Here is a 25,168-nt window from a genome sequence, read left to right as displayed (position 1 = left end):
GCAAAAAGACGGGATTTAGACAAGTTAAAAGAAAAGAGTGTGAGGGATTGTTTCAAGGAACATGTTGCACAAGGGCTAAATGAAAAGGCTGAAGGAAACACAAAAGAGGAAGAGTTGATAGTCATGAAAAATAAAGTCAGTAGGGCTGCTGAAGAGATGTTAGGAAGGAAGAAAAGAGCAACTAAGAATCGTGGATAACTCAGGAGATACTAGACCTGATTGATGAATGACAAAAATACAAGAATGCTACAAATGAAGAGGGCAGAAAAGAATACAGGTGATTAAAGAATCAAGTGGATAGAAAGTGCAAGGTAGCTAAGGAAGATTGGCTGAAGGAGAAGTGCAAGGATGTCGAAGGTTGTATGGTCCTGGGAAAGGTAGATGCTGCATACAGGAAAATCAAGGAAACCTTTGGAGAAAGGAAATCTAGGTGTATGAATATTAAGAGCTCAGATGGAAAGCCACTTCTAGGGAAAGAAGGCAAAGCAGAAAGATGGCAAGAACATATCCAACAGTTGTATCAAGGTAAAGATGTAGATAATTTGGTTGAGGAACAAGAAGAGGCAGTTGATGCTGATGAAATGGGAGACTCAATTTTGATGTCAGGCTTTGACAGAGCTGTGAGAGACCTAAATAGGAACAAGGCACCTGGAATTGATGACATTTCCTCTGATATTACTGACTGCTTTAGGAGAAACCAGCATGGCATGGTTATTCCATTTAGTGTGTAAGATGTATGAGACAGGAGAAGTCCCATCCGATTTTCGGCAGAATGTTGTTATACCTATTCCCAAGAAAGCCGGTGCTGACAGGTGTGAAAACTACTGCACCTTTAGTTTAGTATCTCATGCCTGCAAAATTTTAACACGTATTATTTACAGAATGGAAAAACAAGTTGAAGCTGAGCTGAGAAAAGATCAATTTGGCTTCAGAAGAAATGTAGGAACACGTAACCTGACTTTACGTCAGATCTTAGAAGATCGAATCAAGAAGGACAAGCCCACATACATGGCATTTGTAGATCTAGAAAAGGCATTCGATAATGTTGACTGGACCAAGCTATTTATGATTATGAAGGTGATTGGCATCAGATACCAAGAACAAAGAATTATCAACAATCTGTATAAAAATCAGTCTGCAGTGATAAGAATCGAGGGCTTTGAAAAAGAAGCAGCAATCCAGAAAGGAGTGAGGCAAGACTGCAGTTTGTCCCCCCTCCTTTTTAATGTTTACATCGAACAGGCAGTAAAGGAAATCAAAGAGGAATTTGGAAAGGGAATCAAAATCCAAAGAGAGGAAATCAAAACCTTGAGATTTGCCGATGATATTGTTATTTTATCTGAGACTGCAGAAGAACTCGAGAAGCTGCTGAATGGTACGGACAAAGTCTTGGGTAAGGAGCACAAGATGAAAATAAATAAGTCCAAAACAAAAGTAATGGAGTGCAGTCGAACGAAGGCAGGTAATGCAGGAAATATTAGATTAGGAAATGAAGTCCTAAATGAAGTACATGAATATTGTTACTTGGGTAGTAAAATAACTAACGATGGCAGAAGTAAGGAGGACATAAAATGCAGACTAGCACAAGCAAGGAAGAGCTTTCTTAAGAAAAGAAATTTGCTCACTTCAAACATTGATATAGGAATTAGAAAGATGTTTTTGAAGACTTTCATGTGGAGCGTGGCATTGTATGAAAGTGAAACATGGACGATAACTAAAACAGAAAGAAAATAGAAGCTTTTGAAATGTGGTGTTACAAAAGTACGCTGAAGGTGAGATGGATAGATCGAATCACAAATGAAGAGATACTGAATCGAATTGGTGATAGATGGATTTGGCTGAATTTAATGAGAAGAAGAAATAGAATGATAGGACACATCTTAAGACACCCAGGACTTGTGCAGTTGGTATTTGAAGGAAATGTGGGTGGTAAGAACGATAGGGGTAGACCAAGGTATGAATATGACAAGCAGATTTGAACAGATGTAGGATGCAGTAGTTACGTAGAAATGAAAAGGTTAGCACAGGATAGGGGCATGGAGAGCTGCATCAAACCAGTCTATGGACTGATGACTCAAACAACAACATAGTATTAGCTTGCTTTTCTGAAACCAGAAGTGACAGGTATAAAATTTGTTCATATACATAGTCCTCAGGTTTGTGCTATTCCTGACCCAATGTCCACTTATACAAAGAGAGTAATAACTATATTCAGAATTATGCTCAGAGAGTTGTTGATCTTCCTCATCAGCAGATTCCAGGCCTGACCCTGAGTCTGATATAGCTTCAAACACAAACTCTACAGGACAGTGTTCCTCCTCTACCATCAACCCAGTTAAAAGGAGCTACAGAATATTCAGTCAGTGAGGTTATAAGAACAAGCTTTGGGAACACAGCCTAAATAAAATTATTGGAAAATTCAAATCTCTTTTATATTCAGAGATTAAAACATTTATGCTCACATGTGCACATTGAGTTTCAGGAGAATATGCCAGTAAATCTACTGACACAAGCCTGACGTAATTGAGCACCTTTAAAAATGCCAAATACAAGTGTTATGTATCTATCAAAATACAGAATACCATTACCGTATATCCCACAGACGTATGAATGCGTCATAGCCAGTAGACAGAAAAGTGTGTGGAGATTCCCAGTGGATATCAAGAATGCCTGCTCCTGGTCTGAAACTGCCATTGAGACCCACTATTTCCTTACCTCTGCAACAAGCCACAAGACAAGCATTTTTATTACTGCAAGAAGTTCATAAAAACAGAATACTTGTAACACAACAGGTTATAGGTCATAATAGTTCCCTATCTCTCACATGTAATCAATATCCAAAGCAATTGAATCTGAGTGTAGATTTAATATAATATATAATATTACTGTTTTTACGTCGCACTAACTACTTTTACAATTTTCGGAGATGCCAAGGTACCAGAATTTTGTCCTTTTATTTGCCAGTAAATTTACCGAATGAGCACCTTCAAATACCACCAGACTGAGCCAGGATTGAATCTGCCAACTTGGGCTCAGAAAGGCAGCGCCTTAACCATCCGAGCCACTCAGCCTGGCTGTAAATTTAAGAATCAGGAATATCTAAAATCCTTTTATGGTCTTAAATCTAAACTTCAATCAATACACTACAAAAGCAGCTTCCATGTAAACAATCATACATCCAAATAACAGCTACCTGGTGAGGAACATCCAAACTGATCATCATTTCAAATGGCTATACTCCATTTGATCATCTTTAATTTATTATTCATTATTTCAGGATTACAATGTTTCAGTTTCTGCTGAATATGCAAGGGGTATTTTATCTGCAAAAAAATCCACAAGTTTGTGTTTATTTTGGTTTAAAGAAAGGAGACTTAATAGATAGCAAAGAAAAAGACCTCTAAATATGCCAAATAAAACTTGTGATACTAGTGTTTAGATTCTAAATTCTCTACGTCTCTACGTCTAACACCCCTCTCATAATCCCCACTCCATCTCTAGCAGATCATTTCACCCTACCCAGCCAAACTAATTCCCAGTCTTCTCGAACATCTTCCACAATGGCCACTCATACAACCCTCAACATAAATCAGGTCTGATTCTGCAACCCATATTGTTTGAATCTCTCATACGACACTCTCACTGATCATCAATCATCAGTCTGTCCAGAGACCTATGTTTCTGCCCCTCTAAAAAATGTGCCCACCATTTCAAATTCTGGCCAATGCTTCAAGAGCCCATCTAGTATTAAACCTACACCCCTACCACCTGAACATCCCCTCCAAAAAGGCTCTAATATTCTAGCAAGTCTTTCTTCCTTTTTTTTTTTTTTTTTTTTTTTCAAGTTGCTTTACGATGCACCGATACAGATAGTTCTTATGGCAACGATGGGATTATGAAATGGTTAAGAGTGTGAATGAAATGGCTATGGCCTTAATTAACGTACAGCCCCAGCATCTGGCTGATGTGAAAATGGAAAACCACGGAAAACCATCTTCAGGGCTGCCAACAACAGTGGGGTTCGAACCCAGTATCTCCCAAATACAAGCTCACAGCTGCACACCCCTAACCCCATAGACAACTCACATGGTTCTAATAAGTCTATCTGACCCCAAAAACCTAACTTCTCTTCCTACCAAACACAACCTGACAAAGCATGAATTCCGTACTCTCAGGGGACTATGAGATAACTTGAACAACATAACGTTTACGTTTTATGTGCCAATGATAATGCGTCAATACTAACAATATGTAAAAAAAAAAAAAAAAAAAAAAACCTGCAGTGACTTAGCGAAAATGAACTCTCCTGGCATTCGCTCCTCACTCATGTATCTAAATGCTATGGTGACATTACACTATAAACTGAGGATAATTATGTCCACCTTCTCAATACAAATACAATGTGACGTCATTAACACATCATGAATTTATTACCTTTCAAGAAAAAGGGACCGGTTTCGGCATTATTTGTATGCCATCATCAGCCATAGGAAACTTTGTGACAAGGCTTAAGTACAATATTAACATGACATGCAACATAAATATATATAAAAATTGACCATATTCTTACATAACTATTAAAACTTTTTGGTGTACTCCTTAAAACTTAAGGTTAAAATTGGTAGCATATTATATGCAACATATTATGACTTATTACTTCTATACAATTTTTGACTAAAGTTAAAGCTTTTGTCAAGTTCTTTGAATATTACAAAATGCTGATTTAGCATCCAGTTAAAAAAAATATCAATCTTTGACATTTTTTTATAACTACTAGGCGTTTAAAGGCAATTGTGCATTTTGGTCAAAAATACCTAAAACTGACATGTATTAAAATGAGTTCACCTATTATCAAATTAGAAACAGTAACCTATTTGTACTATGTGTAGAGATATGTTACAGTATAAGTCTTTGGTAACTCAATGTCTTGCGTTAATGCAGTTTGGTTATTTAACAACAAATCGAGTAAAATTATAAGTTCGGCTGATATTATTTTAGACTTTAAAACATTATTTGTCCATTATAGAGGTCCCTTGCAGTAAAGATTTTTAGTGAGCAAAACAGTTCCTTTTAGAATTGATTACAGGTTCACTCTGTTTTGGGGTTTGAATAGAATGAAATTGCTGGCCCCGTGGTGTAGGGGTAGCGTCCCTGCCTCTTACCCGGAGGCCCCGGGTTCGATTCCCGGCCAGGTCAGGGATTTTTACCTGGACCTGAGGGCTGGTTCGAGGTCCACTCAGCCTACGTGATTAGAATTGAGAAGCTATCTGACGGTGAGATAGCGGCCCCGGTCTCGAAAACCAAGAATAACGGCCGAGAGGATTCGTCGTGTTGACCACACGACACCTCGTAATCTGCAGGCCTTCGGGCTGAGCAGCAGTCGCTTGGTAGGCCAAGGCCCTTCAAGGGCTGTAGTGCCATGGGGTTTCAATAGAATGAAATTCTTATTTCATTATATAATGTTGTTGAGAAATATTCATATACATAATGCTCCGTCTTTGCTAGTGTTCTTAAAATATAGATCGACTTAATAGGACTGGTCTGGTGAACCGGAATTTCTTGGAGCATTACATTCAAAGTCTTTGAGGTTCTAGAAATATCTCGATCCAAGACGGATCCCAGAACTTAAACACAATACAGTGGAACCTCGATTCGCCATTTTTGGAGGTACCACGGGAAAAAAAGTGCAACATGGGAAAACGGAAAATCCGGGAATGAATGAAACATCAACAATTTGGCTAAACATCACAAAAATGAAATATATATACTTATAATCTTACAAACTCCCCTAAACCAAACCAAACTACCGCCCTAATGTGCCTTCCACCTACCAAGCGACCGCCCTCGGTCCGAAGGTCTGCAGATTACGAGGTGACGCATGGGCAGTGTGACGAATCCTCTAGGCCGTTATTCCTGGCTCTCTAGACCGGGGTCGCCTTATCACCATTAAATAGCTCCTCAATTAAAGGTAATCGTAGAATGAGAGAACCTGGAACCAGCCCTCATATCCGGTAAAGATGCCTGACCTGGCCAGTAATCAAACCCAGGCCCTCCGGGTGAGAGGCAGGCAAGTTAGACCGCAGGGCTGGCTTCAAACGTTAATTACCAGTATGCGACTTTTAAAACAACGAAACTTTACATTCAGTTTTACTGGGGAAACTTCGTCAGTTTCCTCTGAAAATTTCGTCATATTCATTTGAAAACTTCTTTCAGTTCAGCAACTTTGATCAACCAAACTCTTCGAAAAATCTAATACCGTACCCGTAATGCCAAGCCAAACAATCAACCACAAGTAGTTTTTCATTCTCTAATCTAATAAAATAAAGCACATTAGATACAAAAGCATCCAACATAATGGCAAAATCCTTTTTTGTAATCTTCCATTGTAATTTGGTCACCGGTATAGTACGCGAACCTTTTCTTGAGCCCTGAGCTCCATAGTACTGAATGAGGTTCGCGTATTATATACTGTTCCTAGTCAGTTTATAAACGTCTTGTACTGCGTAAATTAGGCCTACATCGACTTTTAAAGGTTATGCTGAACTCGAGAACATGGTTTCGAAAGTATCAATCCTCAAGTTCTCAAATGCATTATATTTAGTTCTGTCCGTCACTAATCACAATCAAATTGGAAAGAGAAAAATATCATTAACACTTCCGAAATTACGATTATTCACGACCTTGAGCTCAACTGGAAAGCGCGCTTGTTGTACAAGTCGGTATGAGTGCGAAATTATGCAAAGTCTTTAAATGTAACATGCGCAAATAAAACGACTGTGGCTTTTATAACATTTAAACACAAAAACGTGAAATTCCCAGTTTTATATTAGGATGAAAACAGAAATAGGCAATCCCAAAACCTACCATGGCTTTTTATATGTAAGGTGCAACATCTGTTCTGGTCTCGATAACGTATCGTACACAATAATATTAAAATACTAAATTTGTGTTACTTAAGAAGGAGCAGAAGAAAAGAGAAGAGGATTTTGAAGAACAAACTAAAAACAGTTGAACGGAAACAATATACTATATCGGACATACAAAGGGCTTCCAGGTCGGAGAGGTTGAGAAAGTTCTGGGAGAAGAAAAAGAAGAAATTAACTCAAATGTATTGATTTAAGTGCTCCAATGTGGACGTAAAATATGTAAATAAATAAATAATAAGAAGGAGCAGTTTCGATTCTTGCCTGAAAGCCCAGTGACTATACAGTGCCCCCAGGGAAATGCCAAAATCCTATTCGGCAATACACTCGAAAAAAGTAAAAAAAAAAAAAAAAAAAAAATTAAACATCTAACCCTGGACATAATGTAGACGTTTTGCAAGTACGAACATTTGATGAAACTTGTTCCGTCTTCAAAATAGGGCTGTCGAAATATTCTCTATCTCCTCCCAATTGTCGTGGGCACTGTCTGCTTTATGATTTCCGAGGATTCTCTAAACAATACTACCCAAATACGATGCTAAGATCATCCCTTATGCAAGTTCACCGCCAATTGCTTTTCCAATACAGTACTTCAAATTACCGCAGTGAAGGGATGCCAACACCAAGATCCGTAAGTAGCCTATGCCGTAGCCGTCCTTTCGTAAGATACAGTTTCTTAAAAAACGCGTGATCGAGGATTTAGCGTTGAGGGGACAAATTTCTGGACGGTTCATCCGGGAAATCGTTTCTTCGAGGAACGGATAATGCGGGATTTTTACAACTTGATTTAACTAGGATGCTCAGGACCACGTAATTTGAACGAATAATACGGGAAAACGTAGTTTCTGGGAGCGTATAATCGAGGTTCTACTGTATACAAGCAGAACACAAAAATAAAAATTGTGGGATGCTTAAGTTAGAAATGTCTTGACATTGTGCCAGTTGAAGATCCCTTTGCAGGCAAAATAGAAGAACACAAATTGCATTTTATTCTAGTAAAAAGAAAAAGTCCTAAACAGAACTCCGATGTGACATTATGCAAAGTTTACCGTCTTTTGTACGGTTATATTACTGGGCTTCAATGAAAATACTCTTGCAAAACAGCTGAAAACGAAACAGAACACATTACATTATTCGCATGTACCGAAGGCCAGTTGCCGGTGCAATGGAACTCACAGAACAAAGAGGATATGACAGAACACAGAACACTCCAGCAAGTGGTGGCACACAGTTGGTGTCGACAGTCAGCTAGTAGGAGAAGGTCAGTGCATAGTGGCACTTCTGACAGGACAGCTAGTCACTGTCTCAGTCTCGCTTGAGAATGTTTCAGAACAATTGACACTCAGGCTTCTGGAACAGCGCAACATAATCATGCACTGGCAGTGTGTGCCAAAACAGGGACATAGTGCCCAGCCCAACTAGCCACATTGAACTCTGCGATACTGATGAAGCGCCAATTAAGGCTATAGACAGTATGTAGCAGTTCATTGTTAGTGTTTAGAAAACAAAAATATATACTGTACATTTCAAAGATGATGACCTGAAAATGATTGACTGAAATGGTCTAATGAGGCTGTACAAGAAGAAGAAGAAGAAGAAGAAGAAGAAGAAGAAGAAGAAGATCTCTCTTGTTCATTATTTTTTTTAAAGCAATAAGCCTAATATGTGACAAAAAGAACTACTGGACCATTAAACATATGCCTTTTTTTTAGTTACTGTATGAAGATATTTATTATTCTTGGTATTTCTGTTAAATATGTGTCTGGGTTTTTTAAGTTTGTTTTGTTATGCCATGTGTTTCTGATTGGACAGTGTTGTTGGCTCCCCTACACAACAGCTTTATTCATTAGATTACTCTACTTGTAGTGCATCATGCACAGATTTCTCCTTGTCCTTGAATTATGTTCTGTTTTCTTTCCTGGTCTGAGATTATGTTTGCCAGTGTATGGTGTTGTCTTCTGAGTTATCCAAGAGCATTATTTGAATAAATGCACCTTGTTGGAATTATTTTGGAAATAGCTTTTCCATCACATCTGGAAAGTTTAAACTGTGAGTCAATGTGATTGCATGCATTAATGGGTCTTAGAATATTTTGTGAGATGGTAAGTGTTGGTTGACATCTCTGAATTACGAGTTGGTGGTCGTTAAAACGAAATCACATACTTCGAAGTTTGATTTTTTGCATCCCAACGACTTCAAATTAACGAGGTTTTCCTGTATATCAAAACAACAACAAGTAATTATGTTTAAACACACAATGACATAGTATGAAAATAATGTGCCAAGAAACAAATGTTAAACTTACTGCTGTAAATCGTAAATATGAAGAGGTGGTATGTGATGATATCCTGCTGACCCAACAGCACACATTTCCCCTTGTGGTCTGCAGGACACTGACCAAACTCTATCATGCACATCCACTGTTTTTAGTAGATTACAACGATGTTCCGCATCAATGTACCACCATATCTAAAAGAAGAATACAATAAGCTTTTTATCTCACTGAATTCCAGATCAGCTTAAGTCTGTTGTTAATTCACTGCATGCAGAATCGCACTGGTTCAATGAAAGAATTAATTCATTAAATTCACAGCTCAATACAGAACAAACAAAGTGCTGCAAAGATAACAGGTAATTTCAAAGGGGAAAGAAGCTTTCATTTCATTCTTTAAAATGATGAGCTATGGAAAACAGTAATGTGAGCCAATGTTATTGAATTCACACCTTCTTGATAACAATTTTTGAAGAAAATCGATCCAAGATTTTGAGCAATGTGGTTGCGAGTATGAAGGGCAAATTGTACAGCTCTCCTCCTTGTTTATGTAAGCGACTGTGCATTTCTGAATGCACCCACACATGAACACAAGGAGAACAACCCAGTTACGACAACATGACTGTGTATGAAGAAATGACATTATGACTTTATGTAATAGAAGAATGGTTAAAGAAAACCAGTGTTTACTGGAGATTGTCAACCAGTGGAAGTATTAAAATATGAGAATACAGCAAAAAATAAAATCGTACATTTCCTGAATAAATATTACCTGAAAAATGTACATAACATTAATTGCAAGTTCCTGTTTCGTTGTTGATTTTGCCTGAAAGAAACAATTTCAAATGTATTTTCCTCAAAACATGCATTTTCTGAGATTATATTTACAACACCTCAAATTAACTATCACTACTTGCATGTCAAATGTGTTCCAACATAACGATCTTCGGATGTACTCACTTGTCAGATATCGTCTGATATCTGTTTACTAAGAATAGCATGTGTTAAATTAATGGTCATTGGAATATACCCCTAGAACAAATGGTGCAAGAACAGTGAAAAATAGCAGGCTATATCAACACATATGCTTGTATAGTTGATTACATTTTGGTGATAACTGATTGCATAGAGCAGTGGTTCCCAACTTGGAGGCGATTTGGGTTATCAGGGGGGCAATAAATAAGTGGAAGGCCATTTGGGGGATTTGAGTATTCAAAGGGGGGGAAAATTAAAATAATACTGTACAGTAGAAGTTGCCGGGTAGCACGAGTCACTGGCTATTCTCAGCCAGTGTGTTCACTGCACTCACCCCTCTCCACAGTCCCCATCTGTTGTTGCTCAGTGCGGCCAACTGGTGACTCAACCGCCTACTGCCATAACAACACACTTGCCATTGACTTACATTCGTCTTCAGTCTTAGCTAGCCTTTGTGTGCCTCACCATCAGTTTTTGTGCGTGCCTTTTCTGTTTTTGTGTATTTGTTTTCAAGTGTATAAGTTCATGCACAAGGATTCAAAAAAGAAGAAGTGTCGTCAATACCCAGCTGAGTATTTAAAATTTGGTTCTATCACATCCCCACAAAATGTGCAGTTTCCACATTGTCTTTTGTGTGATAAAACATTTACTAATTATGAAGCCATGAAGCCTTCGTGAATGAAAAATCATTTATCAGGAGTGCACAGTGATAAAGTGAGTAAAGAACTTACCTCAAAGCTAAAGCTGATGAACGGCCTAATGTGAGTGAATTATTTAAAAAATGAGCAACCAATCTTGACAAAGTGTCTTCTTGCTTCTTACGAGGTGTCTTTATCGCTAAATGTGGTGAACCTCACACAATTGGCAAAACTCTTTTTTACCGACTACCACAAAAGGGGTTGAAATCACGCTAGGCAAGGGTCCTAGTAATAAGATAAGTCAATCGGTTCCTTTGAGCAACAATACTGGTTCCAGGTGAACTGGCAAAATGGCCACGGACGTTGAATCCAAACTTGCCAATTTGTTGGAAAAAATTTGCATTGCAGATTGATAACTGTGAGTGATAACAGCGCAATTGTATCAGAATTCTCCCCATAAATTTTCGTCAGCTGGGTGGCAGGAATGAGTAGCCAAGAGGGGAATACTGACTTATGTAAAAAGAAAAGGTTAATAAGAAAAAAATTAATTTAGTTTGAATTTAATGCCAAAATTGAATGATTTTTTGTTGTCACAAACAAGACATAACAGAGTATTTTGAATGACTAGTGTTCTTCTCCTCGTTCACAATTGTGCACCGGGCCTTACCATTCGGTCGCTGTGGAGTGCCATACGGGTTAGTGACGTCGAGCGGAATCGAGTCCTCACATGCGATTCCACGCTAATATTGACAACTCTCGTGCATGATACTACGTGATAATCAAGGTAAACATTGAAACTTCGATGAAACTGATGCAATTATGCAAAGATTTATAATATAAATAAACAGTTTTACAGTATTTACATTTTAAAACCTAGCGACTCAAATATGTATTAATATTTTGTAACCAACACACAGGTTATGTTAGCTGGGTGGTCTGTAAAAACAGCAGGGCGGTGCACCCATTGAAAAGGTCCTAGGGAGGACACTGTATTATCTTACATGAGGTTTATCGAGGATCAAAAGGAAATTACCGAGGAAATGATGTTTGCTAGAACTCTGATCACTGATAAGAAGGGATCGTCGATTTTTAAAGTGGTGCAAGATTATTTGGAGGAAAAAGAGATTCCCCTAACAAACATGAGCGCTTGCACAACAGACGGTGCTCCTGCCATATCAGGTCATCATGCTGGGTTTCTAGCCCACCTTAAGAAAGAAGTGCCAGAGGTCATCACTATTCACTGTGTCATTCATCGTCAACACTTACCTGCGAAAAAATTGAGTGATGCCCTACATGAAACCCTACAACTGATTATTACTGGTGTCAACAATATCAAAGCTAGGCCTAATTCCCTCATCGACCGCCTGTTCCGACAACTTTGCCATGAAAATTACGAGGAATTCAAATGCTTTCTTCTACATATGGCTGTGAGGTGGCTTTCCAAAGGAAAGTGTTTGTGCCATTTCTTCGAATTATTTGACATGGTTACTGAGTTTCTTGACACGCCTGATCCTGTTTTAAGTGAGTCGATATAAGGCTTCAAGGAAACCAAGATGAACCTTATCAAGGCCAAAGGAATTATTTCATCTTTCATCGCCAAGTTTGATATTCACAAGGTAAATATTGGCCTAAAGAGCTGATTCAGTTTCTGACCCTTAAAAAGTGTTCAGTGTCAGATAACGAGACTCCAGAACTCCCAACAGACAAAATTCTAATTTTTACTGATCACCTTGACCAGTTAAAAACTGACATGGAATCAAGATTTGAAGATTTGACCAAGTTACAAATTCTGGATTGGATTCTAGATCCATTCTCGTTTGAAGCTTTGGATAAGCTTGATAAATCTTTTCAGACAGAGTTTCTAGTTCTGAAGTATGACTATGAGGCGAAAATCATTTTCAAGCAGACTGGTTACAAGTTAGATTGGGTGTAGTTTATGGATACTGAACCATTTCTCATCTCGTTCCTGTCAACATCTTTAGTTGAAAAAAGATTTAGTTCTGTTGTTCAGCTGCTCACAAAACAAAGAAATAAGTCGGACATTTGCCTCAAAGGAGACTTGCACCTGAACTTGGAAAACACAAAGCCAGATATTCAAGCTTTAACTGAAATCCACCAAGCACAAGGCAGCCATTAAAAAGGTAAAATAAAACAATAACAAAGTTTTCAAACTTCATTTACTTTTTCAACTTTCTCAATTTTACCAGATTCCAATTTAAAAATGAAAACATGTACCCCTGTTTTTTAAATGTGCACCAATGATCTTAGTAAATTATTTCACTTCTTTGTTCTTAAAAAAATCTGTAAAAAATGTACATTTTAATTGTTTCTATTAAAGAGGGACCAGATAAAACTGCTTTGGTTGTTTTTATATATGGTAGTAAAATTGTTTAAAATAATAAAACTGCTTTATTATTTTCACTTTACTTCAAATTAAAATTAGGCATGCAATGAAAATGAAAAGCGGGTGATAGGTGTTAGTCAACCTCCAGAAAGGGAAGATGGGCCACAAAAGGTTGGGAACCACGGCACAGCGACATTAGTGTTCTTCCACCATGAGTTATTAAAGCGACTGTGAGACATCACAGAAGGTGCTTGCTTGTTGTTTAAAGGGGCCTGTAACATCAAAGGTCATCAGCCCTTCACAGAAGGTAGTCGTATCAGTGTAATCATAAAGAGTGAAGAAGGGTAAGTATAAAACATGCCACAGAAGTGCATTCAAGAATGTTTTCAACAACTACTGGGGTTTGAAAGCGGCTGCATTTATCCATCTAAGGGAGGAAAGATGAACATTTCAATTAACTGGCCACCATTCAGGTCACTCTGTCTAAACTCCGCAACAGTGTTGAGAGCAGCAGGATCATAACAGAACATACGTGCACTGGGAAGGTTCTGGAAGACACCTGAAGACTACCAAATGAGAGAAAATGACCTCATCATCCAACGAGCAGTAACCAATCCAAGACATCATCAACAACATCCAGAGACAAGTCACACCATGTTGGAATCCTACGGTGACTGGTAAGATATTAAGTCGTCTTGCAGGACAGGACATCTTCTTAGCATTCCTTACATCATCTTCCATTATCACCTCAACAACGAAAGGTTAATTTATGCTCTGTTATGGGTGGGTGGCAGGCCATTAGCAAAATGGCAACAAGTGGTGTCTTGTAACAAATCCAGGTATTGTCTGGATATGGATGATGATTTAATCTAAGTATAGACGCATTCTGAGCAGTACACAAACCCGAATTTCATTGTGGAATGTTACACCATCAGAACAGGTGATGTCGTGGAGTGAGCTGCCAACATTTATGATTCCTGGACCCCTCATGTGGTGTCCATAAAACACTGACAATACAGTGGTCGTCTCGTCCTTCAATATCTGCGGAAATCTGCAACCATCTAAGCTTACCTTTTGGAAGAGCTCTACAAAATATTTTGACAAAATAATGCTTGTCCACCTACAGTATGACAAACCAAACCAAACCCTCTGGCACTACAGCCCTTGAAGGGCCTTGGCCTACCAAGCGACCGCTGCTCAGCCCGAAGGCCTACAGATTACGAGTGGCGTGTGGTCAGCATGACAAATCCTCTCAGCAGCTATTCTTGGCTTTCTAGACTGGGGCCGCTATCTTACCGTCAGACAGCTCCTCAATTTTAATCACGTAGGCTGAGTGGACCTTGAACCAGCCCTCAGGTCCAGGTAAAAATCCCTGACCTGGCCGGGAATCGAACCCGGGGCCTCCGGCTATGAGGCAGGCACGCTACCCCTACACCACAAGGCCAGCACCTACAACATGGAAGTCTCCCAAATCCCTTTGTGATGCCAAAGTGCTTCATTTTCTTTTAAATGAAAACTAATACAGATCTGGATGTCCAAATCTGGCTGACAGCAAGTTTGAGTCTTATGGTAGTGATCGCAATGATTCAATCAGATGCTGCCCTGGCAAAGAGAGCAGTAACCTGTGAACAAAGATAGTGCATGAGCTAGCATTGCCCACATGTGAGGAGCAGCAAAGTGAAGTGTGATTCTTGTGGGCAAAAGGTAAAACACCAAGTGAATCCACAGAGAAACATCAAAGTGTGTGGCGCTGATTGTCTGGATCACAGCAACATCTCCAGATGGTGCAGATTCTTTGAAGAGGGCCAAGTAACCCTTGTTGATGAACCATGCTCCTGCAACTGTTTCAATGCAACCCACTATAAGAAGCACCCTGGCACAGCACTTCAACATTTCATACAGTACAGTACAGGATACGAGGGGCTGCCTGGCCGAGGCGGTAAAGGCGTGCTCGGTTCGCCCGGAAGGACGTGGGTTCGAATCCCCATCAGGAAGTCGTAAAATTTAAGAAACGAGATTTCCACTTCTGGAGGTGTGTATGGCCCTGAGGTTCACTCAGCCTACACCAGAAATGAGTACCAGGTTAATTCCTGGGGGCAAAGGCGGCCGGGCGTAGAGCTAACCACTCTACCCCATCACGTGCCGAGGTTAACAATGGTGGAAGCCCTTACCTTCCACTCCTCCAAGGGCCTTCATGGCCTGTACGGAGGTGACTTTGCTTTTACAGTACAGGATACGGTGCAGAAACAAATTGGGATTTCAGAAAGTCAGAGCGTACATAGTGCCCCAGGACCTGTCAGAAGAGCCGGAGAATGCTAGAAGCACCTGATGTGTTACACTGAAGGAGTGGAACGTTTGATGACCGAAAATGAAACTTGGGTATACCCACATCACGTCCAAAATAAAGCAGGCCAGTATGGTATTGAAACATTCAGACTCCCAGCCACCAAGGAAATTCAAGGTCATCCGACTCGTAAGAAAGGTCCTAGTGATCATATTATCGCTCAAGCATAACATCTCTTCTAAATGGGACCACTGTGAATGCTGAAACCTTGCTACAACATTTGCAAAGTTGTATCGTACTCTTACAGATAAACACCCCAACAGAGATGCTAAGAATATCAAACTTCATGACAAAGTTCACCCCCATGCAGCAGCTTCTGTTCATGCAAAAACAGTGAAGTATAGCTGGGAGGTACTCAATCATTCACATACCATCCAGACTCCTATCTCTTTGGACCAGTGAAAAAATTCCTAGAAGGTCAATGCTTTGGTTCAGATGAAGGGAAATGCACAGGTGGCTGTACTCCCATGGAATGGAGTTCAATGAACTAGGCATATTCAACTTGGTGTCATGGTGGAAGAAATGTATCAAGAGACTTGGGTTCATATGATGGAAAAAAAAAAAAGTTAAAACCTGCAGTTTTCTGTGCATAACTTTTTGTATTTCTGACTCATTAAATATTGTGTTTTAAAAAAGTTGTGCATTTATGTTTAATCCATCATCGTACGTTGTACATTCAGCAAATTTGGGACCAGTTGAGAAGGAAAATTGGCAAGCAATGAATATGGATCTGTTGTGTCAATTCTAACAGCTGTGGCATGATCTTCATTATAAACACATCAAATGTCTCCACACGTTCTTGCCTGACCATGACACTGCATATCTATATAGCCTACTAGGGACAGTATGACACCTTACTAAGACCATCCTTAAATTATATATTTTCCTATAATACAGTATTACCCCTCTTTTACACTTTTCAAGGGACCAAGGAATACTGGTGTAAAAGGGGGGGGGGAAATATAAAAGGGGGGAAAGTGTAAATCATGGGAAACAACTTGTACAGATATATATAAAAATGCTCTAGAAAAGGAGGTAAATGTTACACAAATGCATATTATTAATTTATACATCCAAGCTTTATGGTTGGCATCGTAGGCCGTAGGTAATAATCGCACATTCTTGAAGCAACGAGGCTTTTTAGATTTCCCTATGACATAGGGGTGGAGCTTCTCACAGCCATCAGCAATGGCTCCCAACATCACTGTGAGCCTCATCTTGCTGTGTTTCCCAGCAAGGCATTTATCTCCTTTGAATGCCAAAGTCTTGCTGGGCCACACACTGAAAAACAGTCCAGTTTCATCTAGGTTAAAAATGCTCCTGGTTTCATAACCCTTAGTCAGCTCCTGCAATCTTCTATCAACCCATTCTTCCACAGTTTCATCACTAACTGCATTAGATTTCCCAAAAACAGTTTTATAGGTTACGTTATACATCTTCCTAAATCGGTCGATCCAACCAATGGACGTGCTGAAATTTTCAATGCCAAGAATGTTTGCCACTTTAGGCGCCTTTTCCCTTAGGAGCACACCATCAATTGGAATGCCTGCAGCTCTTGAAGTTTCAAACCAACTTTTTACAATTTTTTCCATTTTCTTGTATCTGCAGTATGACGCATACTTTCTTTTCTTGGAGTTTGGTTCGCATTCTGAAGCACTTGATGTAATGCTTCCTCTGTTTTTCACAATTGTACTCAGTGTAGAAACAGGAAGCTGCAATCTGCGTGCCAATGAAACGTGTTCCGCGGTACGAATCAACCTTTTCTAATATTCGAACTTTCTCATCCATAGTTAAAGTTTTTCTTTCCTTCTTTTTTTCGATTATTAGCAGGAAAACAATAAAGCCATAACAAAGGATTAACAAATACATATGACGGGAAAGGAAGATCGCGGCTATTCATATGAAATATTTTTTCAGAATGACATTATGATTATTATTATTCTTGACCACTTGACTCACATAACAAGAATAAAAAATGTAACAAATAACAAAAATACAGTAAATGTGACAAATCAGTGACAATAACTTTAACAACTCCAAATACAAAAGCAAGTGTACAAGGTTTATACGCCGTTTATGTGAAATTCATTACTAATAAACCGTGCAAGCCTCCGGTGCATTCATCTGTTAACAGTAGCGGAAAAAGAAATGAGTGAGCAGTTTATTTTCGTGGTATTTACTGTCTGCAGTAATACAATCGTGGTGAAATATTCGACTTATCCATTTAACATTGAACACGCACTCAAAGAATGGACGATAATGTTGATGATCTTCACGATATTTTAAACATAGAAGACATACACCATTTAGAGGTTATGGAGGCTAGACATCTTCATAAAGTAAAACACTTTAAAGAGACGGAATGACAATGAAAAACTATAAAAAGGAATGATGGTCGGGCGTATTTTCATGTAATAATGTGTTACTGCTTAAATGGACTTTTGAAATTGCAAGTTCATTGTACATTATCAGCATCTACAAAGATCTTTCTCAAATTTGAGTATAAAAAGGGACATACTCCTTCACATAAAAAATGGTATAACTTGAAAACCGTATGTGATATGATTTCCATACTTTGTAGCTGAATACACAGATATATGCTGGATAAATGCCTAATAGAAACTTTTTTGATCAAACTTTTCTTTTACCTACAAAACAGTTCTTCTTTTCTCCTGAAAAATAAGGATTTTGGAATGTGTACACTTTTCAACTCACCGATTCAATTACAATTGCTTACGTTTTCTGTACTATCCCAGTTAGGAGCTCTTGATCTTTTCTTAAGCTTTTCCATTTCTTTAGTGGCGTTCATTACACAAGTAAGCTGGAATTCAGGAGGATAAATTGGGGCAAATATTCCTTTATAGGTAGGATAGTTAGCAATTGGAATAACTTACCAAGGCAGATGTTCAATAAATTTCCAATTTCTTTGCAATCACTTATGAAAAGGCTAGGAAAACAACAGATAGAGAATCTGCCATCTGGGCGATTGCATTAAATGCAGATCAGGACTGATTGATTGATTGATTGATTGATTGAAATGTTAATATCAATATAAGCCAATTTCCAGCAGTCTCACTTTGTGTTGCCACTGCCTTTTCGATACGCCATGCTACTCCATGACTTTCCATAATGTTTTGCTCGTAGATAACCAGCAGAAGTGATCATGAAGGCAGTGAACGTGCAAAATACATCAGTGAACTGCAGGAAGAGATTTGTATGACTTGGAACGAGTGTATACGTGCTGTACAGTAATACAATGTGTATACGACGTTTATTAGTAGGGCCTAAGAAAAATATACAATGCTTATACAGGGTTTATTCACTGTACAACTATACATTAATTGAAAGTTCAATACTGACAGTTCTAATAGTTATTATAGACCATGGTTTTTTGATTTGGTCGTCATGCCATGGTTACTCAAAATGTTTTAGGTTAGTTGTGATTACATTTTACCTCAAATTTTTTTTCCTGTCGAACGGCATGTCGTCGCGTAAATGGCGGGAAGCATAAAATGTCACAAATGTAAATTTGAGGATTTTAATATATTGTGAGCATAGGAAATCTAAGGGGACCAACAAAAAATGTTGTAAAAGACGGGAAAACATAAAAGCCGGGAAAGTAAATGCGAGGTAATACTGTAACTGGCTGAACGAAGGAAGCACACCATTACTGACAACCATAGGGCAGCCAGGTCCAAGAGGATGAAAAAGTTTTGGGAGTGGAAGACGAAGCTGAAAAGCTAACTGAATTTAATAATATTAGACTTTAATGTATATGATCAATTAAAATGCTCCAATGGGGGGGGGGGGTAATCTATGTAAAAAAAAACTGGCTGTTGAGGTCTAACATTGTTCTTTATGTTATCATGCCACTGTGACACTTGCTTTAGAATGTACAATTTTCTTTGCAAGTGAGTGTACAATGAAGAAGCCATACAGTAAGAAAAATAGGAGGGAAAGATCATGAAAGTGACTATGAAATATCAATAATGAAGTGGAAGATTTGAGATTTTCTAGATCAAAGCAAAATAGAAAGAGGTTTTCAAGTAGCAATAAATGATGCTGAATATTTACCAAGAAGGAGAAAAAAAAAAACCTGTGATTAATACAGCAAGATATAAATCCTAAGGAAGAAAATACCAATAAAATGTAAGAGAGTCATATTATGAAACCTATTACAAACAGATCCTGACATATGGTTGCAAAACATGAACTATGAGAAGAAGTCAGCAAAATTCAGGCAACAGAAATGAGATTTGTCTGTAGCACGATCAGTAAGAAACAGAGGGATAGAGTCAGTAATGAAGAAATCTGAAAGCAGGCTCAAGATGTAAGATTACAAGACAGAATAACATCATAGTGGCTGTGAAGGTATCGACATATGCGATGCATGGATGTTAAGAGATAACCGGGGAAAAAAAAAAAAACATGTATGATTTAAAACTTGAAGACAAAGGACTAAGAGGGCGACCAAGACTCAGGTACAAGGACATGTTGAAAACTTACACTAAACAGTGAGGACATACCTTGGAAAGCATCGAAGATGAAGAGAGGTTCTCAGTGACCGGAAATGGTGGAGAAGCCTGATTCTCTGACCCATTGCTTAAGATGGTACAATATGGGATATGTATGTATGTATGTATGTATGTATGTATGTATGTATGTATGTATGTATGTATGTATGTACTAAGAAATGACCAGCCTCTGATAACCAATCAATAATGATGAACAATGAAATTCAAATACAAACAATAATTCTACAATTTCAAGTAATGTCTTAACTAAATAATTGACAGAAGGGTGTTTACCTTTACAGTTTTATCTCGTGATCCAGACACGAAGATATTTCCACTCACACTAACAGAATTAATGTCAGAAGAATGACTTGTACGACGACAAAACAGGAACTGTCCTGTTGCTTGACACCAACCGCAGAGAGTGCCATCCCTAGAGGCATAGAGTTGAGAAAAAATACAAGATAAATTATTTTCATCCACAATTATACTTTCTCAAAGTTATAATAATAATAATAATAATAATAATAATAATAATAATAATATTGATTTTAAGTCCCACTACCTACTTTTAGGGGTTTTCAGAGATGCCGAGGTGCTGAAATTTCATCCTGCATGAATTCTTTTACATTCCAATAAATATTCATTTATAGGACGAGGAGTAAGGGATTGGAATAAATTAACGGAAATGTTTGACAAATTTCAAAGTTCTTTGAAAATGTTAAAAGAAAGCTAGATAAACAACTGATAGGGAATCTGCCACCTGGGCAACAGCCCTAAATGCAGATCACTGATGACCGACTGATCTGCCAACACAATGCTGATGTAAGTGAGCACCTTCAAATACCACCGGAACTCAGCCAGGATCGAACTTGCCAAGCTGGACTTAAGTCAGCGCCCTATTATCTGAACTACTCAGCCTAGCAAATAGAATAGAAAAGTGAGCCCTACACCCACTATTTGGAATGCATCTATCAGCAATGAACTTCAAGAAAGCATTTAATTAGTAAAATTACTGACTAGCATTACTAATAAGAGCAAAAATGGTCGTTGGTGACACAGGTTAATTGAATAACATGATCTAGCTGCCTGGGTGAACTGTAGTCGAGTTTGACTTATCCGAAGTTCATGGGTTTGATCCCATCAAGTTTGCAGAGTTTTAAAGAGCAGGCAAAGGAAAGCCATCTCACCACAGGCCATGAAGACCTTCAGAAGACTGGAAGGTAAAGACTTTCACTATCCGTAACTTGGGCACTAAGTGGGTTAGAGTGTTTAGATCTATGACCAGGGACCTTCGATCCCAGAAATTAACTTGGTACTCGTTTTTGGTATAGGCTTAGAGAACCTCAGGGCCATATGCACCTCCAGAACTGAAAATCTTATTTCTTAAATTTTTTTACCTCCTGAGGGTGAATCAAACCCATGTCCTTCCAGTAGTATGAGCGCATACCTTTACCGCCTTAGCTAGGCAGCCCCACATGCGCTCCATGTTATTATTATTCCTATTATTATTATAATTATGACACTGTCCGCCATTTTAATGTGCGGCCTTGGGTGGAGAAAGTCAGTCTGGCTCCAACGGAGGACAACATCACCGAGTTAGGGCCCTGCCCTCTTGTTACTGCAGGCAACCAATCAGAGACAAATCAATCATGCGTACTGGTTGGCCCTTTGTCCCTATTACTGATGTTGCTACGTTATCTCAGCGCAGGACTCCCTCATACAGTGAGAGGAACCCATCATTATAACCAAATACAACGTCATCTCTGCTACAACCATTAAATATTTGAAGAACTCAGGTCTTTCTGATTCCAGAGATTTCTAGGGTTTTCTATTCTCACAAAATATGTGGAAGGGCTGGCCTCGCTATATAAGGCAGACCAAATGAGCTTGAGATGGTTCAGTTTGGGCTCAGTTCTGCTAGTGATCCAGCCAGCAAACCAGCATGTGAAGTGTGTGTACTGCTGTGAAATATTAGATCAGCGTGCTACAGTGTCGCCGGAGAGCTGTCTGTGAACTGGCTGTATAGGTGGAATAGTGCACCTGAGTGACATGGGACCATGAAGAATGAAAACTGCCATCTGTGTGAATGTAAGACTGAAATTGCACACGTACAAACTGCGTCAGCATTACACAATCTGGCTAGAAGGTCACAAATCTGCTTTACCAGTGGGCGTCACGGGAAAGAGGTATCAATAAACTGCAGAGAACTTAATGAGTTGGTACACATGAGAAAGTGGTCTCTTTTGTAACCCAACACAAATTGGAGAGCTTCTAAAATGGTGAAAGCCCTGCAATATAAATGCTACAGAGACTAGGAAGCAAAAACTTCACGCTAATATTATCGAAGACGAAAGAGCATCCCACATTTTCTGTGATCTTTGAACCATCCATAAAGACATGTCGTGCGGTTGGACATTGGTGAACGAAGTTTTGGAAATACTTCCGATGAACAGAGGCATCCTTGTTCACCTTGGATCCACGAAGTAGATCTAGTCGCATATCCGGTCACAGTGGAACCTCGCTAGGAGTCCAGTCAAGACAACCACCAATAGCCACATCTAACTCATGACACAAGCTATCAATCCGAATCCCAACCGGCCGTGTAGCATTCAGCTGGTTTTGATACTTCTAGAGGGAGACTAAGGTGACGATGGTTAGACTCAGCTTCTAACGATTTAAAGATAAGATGTATGGAACTAAATGAGGCCAAGAGCTTATTAGAAATGGAGAACTGTGGAGGTATTTAGTTAATTCACAGAGGCTTGGCAGACTAAATGCTGAAAAGTATAATAGCCTATAATGAATATGTATGTCTATGTAAGCAAATGCAATACAAACACTTCTCTGGGTGTGAGTGTGAGATTCTTTGTGGAGATGTTCCCAGCTTATTGACAATAATACTGACTATCAACAAGGATGAGATGGTCCACCTATTCAATAATGTATATAATGTGTTAATATTATTTATTACATATCGGGACTAGTTTCAGCCCTTGTATTGGGTCATCTTCAGCCATAAAATATAAATGGAAAAGAACATTACATGTAACTTACAAACACCAACACTTAATATAATACTATTGGCATGTCTTGAAACATAGATAAAATGTGTTATGGTTACATTTTAGTCCATAATTTATGTCTCTTGTACATGCGTCCAACACTTGTGTGTCACTTTTTCTTTTAAGAAAATCATAGTCTTAATATAAAACAGAACATTATGATGTAAATAACACACATCCAAAATAGCGGTTAAAATATATTGAAACGGGAATGCCCTGCGAGCATTCACGTTCATGTATTTCTTGAGAAGAACACGCTAACACCCGGCTGTGTGGATTCAAAACGAGCACTGAGCACGCAGGCATTATGGGGGACAGCATGCAAGCAAGTGCTGCTACAGAGTGCCAGCCAAGGCCAAGTGACGTCACACCGAAAGTTCCATTCGATTCTATGTCATTTCATCACGAACGGAAGGTTCTGAGAACGTCACCTTGTAGGCCTGGGCATCAAATGCTACTACCCAAAATTTCATTAAAATCGGAGGAAGGATGGCTGAGACATGAATTTTTTTGAAGCTCATATTTCCAGTCTCGCCGCCCGACCTTGAGCGATATAAGGGGGTCGCCAGCCTCGAAGAGATGAGTGTGCGTCAGTGTGTCACAGTACTTCGCCATGAACCAGTCGTCTCGCTGATGTGATACAATTCGTTACTCTGTCCGGCTAAGGACCGGGGTTTGAAAGTACGTAATACGAGTGTTGAAAGCCTTCTCTGTGGAATCTAACTATGCGTGTAAGTGAAAGCTTATTCACTGATAATATCAGTCTGTCGAGCCGAATAACATTATTTTGTTTCGTGAATTGTGCAATCGAAGAGACTGTAGGCTACAGTAATCACTTGATATTTCAAAACTGTGCTTAAAGGACTTAGGGCATAAAGCCTGTGCTTTAGTTGTTTCCTCTACAAGAAACTGTGTTAGACTATTTCGTAAAATTGTGCCCTAGTGAAAGTACAATTCTTTTTATGGACAGTGTCAATTTGTTTCATAAAGGACAGTGCCTATTTTTCTTTCAAAGACTGTGTCAATTACTCCTTGAGGAAACAGTGTTGACATTTTCTTTTCATAAAACTGTGCCAACCTTCATTTTTTTGAAAATGTCAATCCATTTCACAGAACTCTGCTAACATTTACTTTCATAAAACTGTGCCGATATTTCCTTTCAAGGACTGTGCTGATACGTGAAATACGGTACCTTTATCTCTTCTCAAGGGACTATGTTAAATCCCCTCATAAAGACTGTGTCTACATTTACGTGTAATACTGTGCCTCAGTGGAAAGTTTACCTCTGAGAAATTACGTGATTTTTGTTAAGACTGAGTCGTAACAGAACTTGGTTCTTTTTTACGAGACTGTGTCATAAACTATTTCTTTTCTGTCTTAACAGAAACTTTAATTTATTTCTACGTGTGTGTGTGTGTGTGTGTGTGTGTGTGTGTGTGTGTGTGTGTGTGTGCGTGCGCGCATGTGTGTGAGCATTGCATGTACTCATTACAAACAGTGCAGACTGTGTCCGAAGGACTTAATTTATTTTCTTTTGCACTGAGGTTAAGTGAAGTGGTAATCCGTCATATCTCAGAAAGTTCCAGATTATTTTCACTGCCTATCATTTCAAGTTCAATAGTGACTACTGCATGAACAATACTAATCATTCTCACAGAACTGTGATTTTGAATTCATCTCTTTTTCTTCAAATGTGCGTCCAACACCATTTATAGTGGAACTTATTCGGCCAATAAACAGTGTCTCGCCATAATTTGCAGTGCAGTGCAGTAGAGAAGAGTCGTATCAGATTCCATTGACATTCTGTGCGAAAGTTTTACATTTCTCTGCTCCTTTCATGGGACTTATTGGAATACAAAACTCAACAACTATTCCACGCTGCACTATCATCAGACGATCGCCCCAGGTTCAAGTCTTCTTCGACATCAAAGGCTAACAACCGCCGTGGGACGATGCCGACGACGTGGGACGACGCCGACATCGCAGAACGATGCCTTCTCCACATCTTCAAGGACATTCAAACTATTCGTCTGTAAAAGGTGATATAATTTCTATGCATTTTTTGAATAAACTGCAAATTCCACTTTAAATAT

General features: G+C 38.9%; 1 protein-coding gene across 1 annotated transcript in view; it reads right to left on the bottom strand.

The window, feature by feature from the left end:
* Nucleotides 1-25,168, bottom strand: part of LOC136857911 (F-box/WD repeat-containing protein 4) — a 65,035-nt gene that overhangs the window by 20,806 nt on the left and 19,061 nt on the right. The window contains exons 4-6 of the mRNA XM_067136976.2: nucleotides 20,305-20,443; nucleotides 9,229-9,392; nucleotides 2,589-2,717 (exon numbers count right to left, since the gene is read on the bottom strand). Of these exons, the coding sequence (XP_066993077.2) occupies nucleotides 2,589-2,717; nucleotides 9,229-9,392; nucleotides 20,305-20,443 (432 nt within the window). The remainder of the gene's footprint in view (nucleotides 1-2,588; nucleotides 2,718-9,228; nucleotides 9,393-20,304; nucleotides 20,444-25,168) is intronic.

This window comes from Anabrus simplex, chromosome 1 (genome assembly GCF_040414725.1).
Source record: "Anabrus simplex isolate iqAnaSimp1 chromosome 1, ASM4041472v1, whole genome shotgun sequence".
Classification (NCBI taxonomy): domain Eukaryota; kingdom Metazoa; phylum Arthropoda; class Insecta; order Orthoptera; family Tettigoniidae; genus Anabrus; species Anabrus simplex.
Note: the sequence above shows the minus strand (reverse complement) of the source record. Positions and strands in the feature narration are given on the sequence as shown.